The 11602-nt window shown below is 32.9% G+C and overlaps 1 protein-coding gene across 1 annotated transcript; it reads right to left on the bottom strand.

Annotated features, from left to right (window-relative positions):
• Window positions 1-992: 992 nt before the first annotated feature.
• On the bottom strand, window positions 993-1583 carry LOC107060118 (uncharacterized). Its single transcript, XM_015307556.1, has one exon. The coding sequence runs from the start codon at window positions 1581-1583 to the stop codon at window positions 993-995; it is 591 nt and encodes a 196-aa protein (XP_015163042.1).
• Window positions 1584-11602: the final 10019 nt, after the last annotated feature.

The following is an 11602-nucleotide window of genomic DNA, read 5'->3' as shown; positions in this document are numbered from 1 at the left end:
TCCATCTTTGACTTCACCAAAAACTTGAGGGTTCTTCAAGAAAGGGCCCTGCAAAAGACAACCAGTATATGTGAATATGATGACACACTTGAAAGATAGACAAAGTTTATGAACTGAGAGTAAATTATATCTGAAACTTGGGATATGAAGGACATTTGTGAGTATAAAATCAGGCAAAAGAGAAATAGATCCTACATAAGTAACCTTTACTCTAGATGAATTAGGTAACCTTATCATTAAAGGCTCAGGTAAGGGAATGAGAGATAAGAAAGAGTTAGAATCAAAGAACATATGCTCAGAGGCCCTGAATCAATAATCCAGTACTTAAAATTTGAATTATCTTCTGAATAACAAGAGGACGAATGTTCAGAAAATATACCAGTAGCCAAGTTGACATTGACTTCTGATCCAACAGGTTTTCCTTCTTGAATATGTTTTAAGAGATGAACAAGCTGAGTGAATTGATTTGGGGAGAGTTTTTGAGCAACATTATGATTCTCAAAGGCATCAAGAATAGATTGATTCCCATCTGGCTCTTCCATTGAAGTTGCAGAGTTGCTTCTCATAGTTCCTTGAAATTTCTTAGATTTGGTGAACTTAAAATCTGCTGGAAAAACCTATTAGCCTGTAACAATTATCTATAGTGTGATTAGTCATCTTACAATAATTGCAGAATTGGTTGCTTTTCTTTTCTTTATAAGATGTGCTTCCTTTAAAATAAGTATTTCCATCCTTATTTTGATAGTTGAATCCAGATAAGATCCACTTTTTTGTTGAGTGTTGAATTGATTTTCTGAGATAGTTGATGTTCCTACCATGAAGGAAAAACTATCTCTAGGAAAATGATAAGATAGATGAGTTTGTCTCTGATTTTCATTCTGCATCAAGAGAGAATATGCATGGTTCACAGTGGGTAATGGATTAAGCATAGAATATTTCTTTTGGCTGGTGCATAGGTATCATTTAGTCCCATGAGGAAATGAATGTGCCTCTCATCTCCTTTCAATTGAGTCATTTTCTTTTCTTCCTTCACTTGAACACTCACTACAAAACATATTAGCGTTTAGAGTGTCCAAATCATTCCATAACCTTTTCATCTTGGTGAAGTAACCAACAATATCAGTAGATCCTTGGATTAAATCTACTAATTCTTTCTGCAGATGATACAATTTTGCCCCATTGGGCTGGTCATATCTATGTTCAAGATCTGACCAAAGATCTTTGGCTGTTCTAGAGTAATTAAGAACACTGGAAGAAAGATCTTTAAAAAGAAAATTTAAAAGGCCAGATATTACCATATCATTGCAGTGACTCCAGAGTTTAAAGGTTGGATCAGCCAAGTTTGGAGCAGGACAAGCTTCGTCTATGAAGCCCAACTTATTTTTTGTTGAAAGAGAGATAAGAATAGACCTTCTCCATTCTGGATATCCTTTGCCATCAAATGGAGTATTGACCAGGACCATTCCTGGTGCATCAGATTGATGAAGAAAGTAGGAATGAGAATTGTCAGTGGTGATTCCATTGTCTTGTTGAACACTTGTATTAAGAGGGCCTTCAGTGCTCTCGGCAGTTGAGTTTGGCATCTTTGTAAGGAATGAAGAATCGAAGAAATTAAAAAGATGTGAGCTAGTAGATGTTACTACTCTTATACCATGTAGGAATATAGGAGAGAATGTATGAAATTTTTTATTTATTTCCTTATGATCAATGTATAGATTTCTACCATTATTTATACATGTAATTGCTGAAAAGGAAATGTATAACAGAATATATGTATTTATTCTAATTCTGGCTGATTTTATTCTTTACCATGTATACAATTATTCTTTGTACAAATTTGTATCTTGTGAGCTGTTTATATCTTGTGAGTTGTCAATATCAATACCAGATCAATCCAAGTCAAACCACCCAAATAGATAGCTGGCCCAAATTGTCTTTAAGGAGTTCATTCTCCTATTTGTTATCTTGGTCTACAATGTCAACAGGAGTGGTTCCCTTTTTGTTTGAAAGAAGCTTCTTATCCCCAACAGTTACATATATAATCGTAGTTTTTCTTGATTGTATTATAATATCATAAAAATGAGTTAAGGAGATCCTAAATATAAAAAAATGAATATGTAGAAGTGCGAAAGTAAAATGAAAAAAAAAAAATTAAAACTAGAAATAAAAATATGAGAAAATCTATGAAAAAATATAAGAATTTACAAGAATGCAATTTTAAACTTTGACAAGGTCCAAGTAACAACGTATAGATCTATGAGAAGAAAATCCAACGTATTTACTTGCGAAGACGAATAAAAACAATAAATTTGGATTATGACCATTAATGAGTAATTTACAACGGTTAATATGTAGAAATTAATCAAAAAAGATAAATACCAAAAACAAATAAAAAATATCTATCGAACATTACCTTATACCCTTAACTATAAAGCTAGAAAATGTTGAAAGATGACTTCTCAAAGTACAAACCACAAAGGTTCAAAGAACATTCAATATTATTATATCAAAGTTTTAATGTAAGTATCATTATCAATAATTTCAATATACTGTGTTCTTAATGAATAAATAAGCACTCCTATTCATAGGAGGAAAAGGAGGCTCCTTGTACTAATAAACCCTACAATAATCATCTAAAACTTAGGCAAATAAGACCCTAGGTTAGTATTCAAGCTAGAAACTAAAGCCCAAATATTTGTGGTTGGACTAAGGACTTTTGGGGCTCTTTTGATTGTGGCTTTTGAGCCCCATTTGAACTTGATTGGGCAGTTGGTCTTAGCTTCACATAAGGGTTGAAATTGACCTCTTTTTGGGTGCTACTTTGGACCTCTCTGAGCTGAAATTTGGGATCCCAATATTGCTCCTTGTACATTAACTTGTACCATCAAATAGTTGTAGCAGTTGGAAAATTCATATCCCGTTGGCTTAGACTCTACATATCCAACAAGACACCTTTGAATCAACAATCGAAGCACATTGGGATTGTAATCCAACCCCTTGCTTTGATATCTTGTCATGGGCCTTCTTGAAGCTTTTAAAGTTTCATCCTTATCCTTCAATGTAGTATAACTTTCATGGATGATATCATATAACTCTTACTCTAAATGTATGAGATTAGGCTTCTATGTTACTGTAAATTACTATAAGTTATGATATACTTATTTTTTAAAATGTAATGATAGGACATCAAATTAAATTTACTGCTACTTAATTAGTAATAGATTTTTCCAAGGAAGAAAAAAAGTAAAATTCAATAGATAAACTTTTAAGAATAATTGTAACATGATTTTTTGAAAATTATAAAAATGTGTTGAATTAACATGTCCCGATTGATATCAAATTGAAGTCATAATCCAAATGGTCCTCTCGATGTCTATATACCATCCCAAACAACTTTTAGCGCTTATACAATGGAGTAGAACTTCCCATCCACAAACCTATGTTTAGGTATGAGTTAGTAAATTCATGTATTTTGTACAATAAATAATTCACTGAAATTCCTAGACAACATAGTCGTTTATTAGTTATCTATCTATCTATTTATATCTATATCTTCTATACTACCATAAAAGCATGAACTCCCAAACATGAATATTGAATTACTATAATACCCTCAATTAAAAATACTCAATTTATTTTATTTAATTATATTATATTAAAAGTAGATACTTTTTTTACACTAAAAGATTGTGACTTTTCCGATGAGTTGAATTACTTTTCCAAAGGATTGAGACTTTTTCAAAGGGTTGTGACTTTATCAAAGGGTTGTGACTGATGAGTTGTGACTATTTCAAAGGATTATGACTTTTCCGATGAGCAGTAACTTTTTTGAAGGGTTGTGACTTTTCTGATAAGGCACAATAAGTACCTATTCATTGTACTATTTGTTAGCTATAAGTAGAGGGGTTTCCTCTCACTTTTAACCTACGATTATTTTAAGGTTTTCTAATCTTCTTCTTCTAAAAATATCCAAATATTATTTGCAACATTTAATTAAGTTCAAAATTATATGAAATTGGAGGTACCACATAAGAAAGAGTTGGTGAACAAATTGTAACAAATCATTCATCAATTCACAATTATATATTCCTCTTACGAATTTCATCACATAAATAAAAATACTAATTTCCTACGAATAGTCACAACAATTTCTACCTTAATATTTCTTCAGTCATAAATCACAACCATTCACTCCTTATAAATTTTTGGTGATCTCTTTAATGTGACAATTTGAGATCATTTAAAATTTTCGTACATGATTCATCCCCAATCCATTGGTATGTTTCGCCAAAGTTCTTAGCATTGGAATTTAGGTATTTTCTTTCTATTAAAGAAGAAAAGAAGAGAACAAAGAAATGTGCAATTAGCTATGAACTTTGCTTCACATAGAAAACTTCTATATATAGTGCGCGGGAATTTTCATTTATTTTTCTTGTTTTGTTTCTTTAATTAATTTTTTTTGTATTTTCATTCGAGATAGAAGTTAATAATTAGTGTTAACATAATGAGTGAACAATGAAGAATACACACATTATAGATTATTGTTTCTAATAAAATAAATAGATCAAGTGGTGGGAGAGACAATAATAGTAACAAATACGAAAAAAGACACATGTCTAGGGTAAACTATTTCTTCTTTATTTTTCTTTTTTTTTATTCTTTTAACCTCAAACGAAGGAGTTTCTTCCTAATTTTGGAACACTAAGGTTAATATAGCATGATCATATATTTTTGTCTTCCTTCTTAATTGGCTACGAATTTTTCAATATATTTTCTGGAGAAAGTAAAGTGTTGGTGGCAAGAGATTTCAATCAAATTGAACACTAGAGTAAATATATCATGAACAAATATTTTTGTGTTCCTTCTTCATTGGCTATGAATTGTTCAATATATTTATTCTTTTTTATATTTATATTGTGTTGACTTTTTTTAAGTATGATTTCCTATTATTTGTGTTCATTTTGATCTAAGAACATGTTATGTCACAAGATACACTCCTTGCAAGCTATATAAAAATAGATAAGAAAATAGTGGTTGATCACAAAATGATGTCAAATCAAGTTAAAGATTCTATAAATAAATAATTTAAATTTTATTCATCAATTAATTTTTTTATTGAAAAAGTTTAATGTTTTGTCTCATGATAGAACTTCTATAAGATACTACATACTCTCATTAGACAACAACTATATAAAATGTATGGTTCATACAAAAAGATAGGACTACAATTCCACAAAGATATGGTAGAAACTTGAAGAAATAAAATATTTTTCACTATAAGTGATGTAGTTCATATATTAATATTAAATTATGCAACTGAAATAGGTATATCTAAAAGAAAAATTGGTCAACATAAATATTTGACATACACTTAATTCTCTATTTAACCATCATTCGTTATAAGAACATTTCATTGTAACAACCTAATTTTTTTTTAACTAATTTTTGATGTTAAATTTTTTTCTCTATAACATTCTACGTATAACAATGTTGAAATTTTCTGTAGAAGTACACTTTTGGTAAAATTACATCTCTATAATAGTCTTACTCTAATACTAAATTGAGTAATAATATTTTAAAAAGATATATTGCGTATTAAGATAAAATATTGCACTATTTATGGTAATAGTTAGTAGTGTGATGCACAATGAAGTATTATTATTTAAGAGAAAAATTGTACTTAAATGGTGTCCATCCTTTATAGTCATAAACCTCAAGAGGAAAGGCTATTGGTGACTTTTTCTATATTGATATTATTTTTCTATTTTGCTGGTTAAGTTTGTTTACAAAATTGTGTAAAGTAAAAAAAAAATAGTACTAAAGAAATGTCACTTTCTCGCCATATTTAAATTTTGAATGTATTTTGAAATGTTTCAATGAAATCTAGTAATTTTGATCTCAAAAAACAATTAAATTTATGACAACATGTATTAATCATTCAAAAGCACTTGACCAATGTTCTTTCAATTCATAATTATTTATTAAAAAGCTTTAATTTAGTCATATTAATTATATTTTACAACATCATATATTATACAATATGATACACACGTGCAATGCACGCGCCATAAAATTAGTATACCTTAAAAGTGCTTGATTTCCGTATAGAAGTAGAGTAAAGACAAAGCCTTCCTTCCCATACTGAAATATCAAACTTGTTGTACATCGATGAAACTAGTACAATTGACTGTTTGATAAATCCTACTAGAAAATTATTTATATTCAAGAGAATATCATACAAGTGAACAACTTTGAAGAGTAATAAAACATAATTTACATAGTCCGTGACTTATACTTTGAGAATGTAATTTAACTTTCAATATTTCTTACTTTCATTGTTCAAGTATAAGATAATTTTCTTATTTGATTTATTTTTGGTATTCTTTAAAAGACGATTAGTTTCTACATACTAATTTTTGTCTTAAATTACTCCTAAGCAGTCAATGTCCCAACCTATCATTTTGATTAGTTTTCTTAAGTAAAAGCATTAGATTTCTTCTCACAAAACTATATGTTGTTTTACTTGAATCTTGTCAATGCTTTTAACACCATTCTTGCAGTACTTCTTTGAATTTTCCATAGCTATATTTCTAGTTTTCAGATTCTTTTCTATTTTTCTTCTGCATTTCTTAATATTCAATTCGATATTTAGGACCTCTCTGACCTCACTGTTGTAATTATGTAATACAATCAAAAGAAAATAATGAGATGTTCACAACAAGGTTATATAATTATAACAACAAGGTTATATAAAATCGTAGTTTTTTCTTGATTGTATTATAACATCAAAACAATGAGTTAAGGAGATCCTAAATATAAAAACTTAATATATAGAAGTGCGGAACAAAAATGGGGAAAAAGATCAGAAAACTAGAAATAAAGATATGAGAAAATGTAAGAATTTACAAGAACACGATTATAAAGCTTTGACAAGGTCCAAGTAATAACTTACAGATCTACGAGAAAAAATCCAACAAATTTACTTGAGAAGACGAATTGATATAATAAATTCGAACCTTGACCCTTTATGAGTAATTTAGACAACCATTAATATGTAGAAATTATTCACAAAAGATAAATACCAAAATGAAATAAATAAGTTCTTTCGAAAATTACCTTATACCCTTCACTATGAAACTAAAAAATGTTGTAAGATAAACTTCTCAAATGTTCAAAACACTCTCAATATTATTATCAAAGTTTCAATGTAAATATCATTATCAATAATTTCAATTTATTGTGTTCTTAATTAACAAAAAGGAACTCCTATTTATAGGAGGAAAAATGAGGTTGCTAGCATCAATAAATCCTACAAAATTCATCTAGAACATAGGCAAATATAGCCCTAGCACAGCCCAAATATTTGTGGTTGGACTAAAGCTCTTGGGATCTTTTTATTAGTGGTTTTTTAGCCCCATTTGGACTTGATAGGACTGTTGGTTTTAGGTTCAGTTAGGGGTTGAAATTGACCTCTTTTTCGGTGCTACTTTGGACCTTTTCTGTGCTGAATTTCGGACTCCAATATTGCTCCTTCTACATTAACCTGTACCACCAAATAGTTGTAACAATTGGATGATTCAGATTCCTTAGTATTGGACTCTACATACCCAACAAGGCACCTTTGAATCAACAATTGAAGCCCATTGGGCTTGCAATCAAACTCCTTGCTTGATATCTTGTCATGAGCCTTTTTGAAGCTTTAAGGTTTCATCATTGTCCTTCAATGGAGCATAACTTTCATTGATTCTAACATAAAACTCTTACTCTATAAGAAAATGTATGAGATTTGACTTCTATGTAACTGTAAATTAATAAAAGTTATGATAGATCTTTTAAGAAAATGTAATGATAGTACATCAAATTAAATTTAGTTCTACTTAAGTAGTAATGGATTTTTTTTAGGAAAAAAAAAACAATATTCAATAGATAAATTTATAAGAATAAGAGGTTGAAATGTGATTTTTGGAATAACAAATAAAAATATTGTGAACTAACATGTCCCGAGTGATATCAAATTGAAGTCATAATCCAAATGGTCTTTTCGATGTCGTATATACCATCCCACACAACTTTTAGTGTTGATGCAATGGAGTAGCACTTCCCCATCCGCATACCTATCTTTAGGTATGACTTAATAAATTCATGTATTTTGTACAATAAGCAACTCACTTTGAAATTCCTAGACATTTGTAACGACCGGGTTACGTCGTTATAGAAAAGCCAACGGAGAAAAAATTTGGGCCGAAAAACTTTTTCGTAGTATCTTGAGATTTCCCAACCTAGTCCAGATTTGAACGAAATCGGAGTCATTAAAGTCTAAAGAAATCTGGTAACAATTGGGTGATTTAATTATGAATTTGATTACATGAGTAGATGGATAAGTCATTAAAGAATTCGTACAACTTTACGGAATTGAATTCGAGTAAGTAGAACTCCTGAAATTGATCTTAGCGTGAACTGGTAGTTTATGAGTGTCATTGGTTGAAGGTGTGTTGTGAAATGAGGTCTTGGAATTATTAATATAGCTTATTGGTTCCGTGCAAGCCGAAAAGGTGGGATTTTTGCCGCCAGAGCGAGGCCTCTATAGCGGAGTGAGTCTGACGAAACTTAAGTCGAAAATAAACCCCAAAATATCTTTATTCTGCACTTTTCGACTTTGACAGTAAGGAGACGTACCCCAGGTGATTCTTGAAAATTTTCCACCATCTTTAAGGCTAAAGATAAGGTTTTAACTCCCCAAATCCATTTTTCGATCTGTAGAACGTAATCTAATGGGTAAATATCGATAGGGGAGAGTTTTGATCTGTGAATTATGGTGGAAAAAGACCTAATTTGGATAGTGGGATCATGGGTATGATCTAGGGTTGTTAGAATTGTTAGTAATTTGGATAATTAATGATTGTTTATTGATTCCCGTATTATATTGATTGTTTGTAGACCAAGAACAAGCGGAACGAATCCGGAAATGGAAGAATCAAGTTTCTTAGGGTTTCAAGTTTATTTCGAGGTAGGTGATGGTTGTGATTCTATGATTGTGTGATGTATGTTTATATTTGCTTCATTATGATACATGTATTTTTTATCACACTTGTAGTAAATGAGAATATATGAATGATGAATGCCATGAATCATGACTTGATTGTATGATTATGAGAATGTAGTTTGTGATTGTGACTATGGCTTGTTGAATGTATCGGGTGTTGCGTTCCGACACACTAACTTGAATCGGTTTCCACGTTCCGACATAATTATGGGATCGGTTGCCACGCTCCAGTATGTTAACTATTTGGGTTTGGGTTCCATGAGAGGAACAATGACTTGTCATAATTGTGTATCTTGAGAAATGTGAAGTTGTTCGTTGTTCGTATATGTTGATAATATTGTATATGTTCGATAGAAGCAGGTGATTATATTGTTGTATTGATTTATGGATGTTACACTTAGTAGGATAACCGTGTGATACTGAACTTCATCTTTCTTTGTTAAGTACAGGACATCTTCAGGCAGCTATTGACAGACCTCGTTTAGAAGATCAGTGATCGTCGTTTGAATTGAAGGATGAGCCAATTCTTCCAAGCTTCCCTGAGTTCTCATTTCGTCTATGTCCACATTTCGGACTTAGACTTTTCTAGTTAGTTCATTAGTTCATTAGTTTGGGGTTGTATCCCTTCTTGTTTAGACTTGTTGAACTTTAGATGTTTTGGTACATTGACTTCCGCATTGTTTAGTTGTTAGATCTTTTGGAAGTTTATGGGGAACTTTAGTTTTTAGCTATTTAACTTGTCTTCCATAACTTAAATTCTTTAGTTTTGTTTAGTTTGTATTGGTTTGGGTTGTAGTAGTGGTTCTCCCACAGGAGGGTTAGTGTAGTTGCCAATCACGATGGTCTGGGTCATGACAAAGTTGGTATCAGAGCCTAAGTGTATTGATCTCGATGTACCAAAACAAGTCTAGTAGAGTCTTGCGGAACGGTAAGGAGATGTCTGTACCTTTCTTCGAGAGGCTATGGGACTTTAGAAAATCTCTCTGTTTTCCCTCATCTCCTTTCATGCTATAACTCGATTCCAATTGCTATCTAACCTCCTTCACTCTTCTGTCCGCAGATGGTTAACACTAGATTCAACGGCGTCAAGCCTGTAGCTCCCCTCAATGCTCCAACTGAGGAATCTGCAGTGAGAAGTCGCGGTCAAGGCAGGGGTAGAAGAAGAGCTAGGGGTAGAGGCCGAGGAAGAGTGGCGTCTACTATAGAAGGGGTACCGTTCGAAAATGCTCCCCAAAATAAGGCCCCTCCCGTGCATCATGAAGACATAGAAGAGAATGTTGAGGAGGTTGGACAAGAGGAAGAGGTGCAGGCTGAGACTACCGGCGTTCCTCCCATAGATCCAGTGTTAAATTAACAGATTATGTCATTCTTGAAAGCGTTGGTTGGTCCTGGAGTGATTCCTTCTGTTCAAGCAACTCAAGCTCCTGTCAATCCTCCTATTGCTATCATTGTCCCCAAGGTGGAAAGGAATATAGGTAATGATGCTTTCTTCTGTCCATTGTTGGGCTCTGTTATGACTGGTAATGAGCATGACATGTTGACTAAGTTTTTGAAGCTAAAGCCTCCTGTATTTCTTGGTTCTGAAAGTAAGGATGCTTATGAGTTTATCTTACACTGGTATGAGAGGGTTCATAAGTTGGGAATTTTCCATCAGCATGGGGTTGAGTTTGTGACTTTTCAGCTTCAAGGTGAGCCTAAGCAGTGGTGGAGAGCTTATATGGAATGCAAATCTTCAGTTTTACCTCCACTTGCTTGGACCCAGTTTCATGCTATGTTTTTAGAGAAATATGTGCCTAGGACTTTGAGAGATCGCAACAAAGATAAATTCATGGCTTTGGAGCAAGGTGGTATGTTTGTGGCTGCTTATGAGGCCAAGTTCCATGTTTTAGTCTAGATATGCTACTCAATTGGTGACTACTGAAAAGGAGAGGATCCGTTTATTTATTAGGGGACTAAATTATGAGTTGCAGCTATTATCTGTTCATATGACCTCTGCAGGGAAAAGCTTTTAATGAGGTAACAGACTTTGTGAAGAAAGTGGAGGGGTTGAGGCGAGATGGTCAAGCTAAGGCATTGGCAAGAAGGGCCAAGAACTCGGGTAACTTTCAAGGTTCTTACTCTGGGGTCCGGAAGGCCAACGCTTGCAGCCAAACCAATTCAGTCTGCTATGCCCGCCTCTACATTTAACTACTCAGGAACTCCACCCCATAATTTGATTCAGGATAGCCAGGGATTCACGCCTTCAACAGGCGGCAGATGATCTTTTGATCGTACTCGCTACAATTGTGGAGAAACTAGGCATATTAGGAGAGAATGTCCCCACCCACGTGTGTTGGATTCCGCACAACAGTAGACTAGAATAGTGGTACCCACGGGAAATGGTAATAATGGTAGAGGACGTTCACAAGGTGGGCGAGGAGGTAATCAGCGAGGCAGTGGAGGTAGATGAAATGGTAACGCAGGCAGGGGTAACGTGCAACCAGGCTGGGAAGTAGTTCATCAAGATGATAGGGCTCAGTGTTACGCCTTTTCGGGCAAGAATGAGGCAGAGGCGTGTGA

The sequence above is a fragment of the Solanum tuberosum genome, unplaced genomic scaffold (genome assembly GCF_000226075.1).
Source record: "Solanum tuberosum cultivar DM 1-3 516 R44 unplaced genomic scaffold, SolTub_3.0 scf00001, whole genome shotgun sequence".
Classification (NCBI taxonomy): domain Eukaryota; kingdom Viridiplantae; phylum Streptophyta; class Magnoliopsida; order Solanales; family Solanaceae; genus Solanum; species Solanum tuberosum.
Note: the sequence above shows the minus strand (reverse complement) of the source record. Positions and strands in the feature narration are given on the sequence as shown.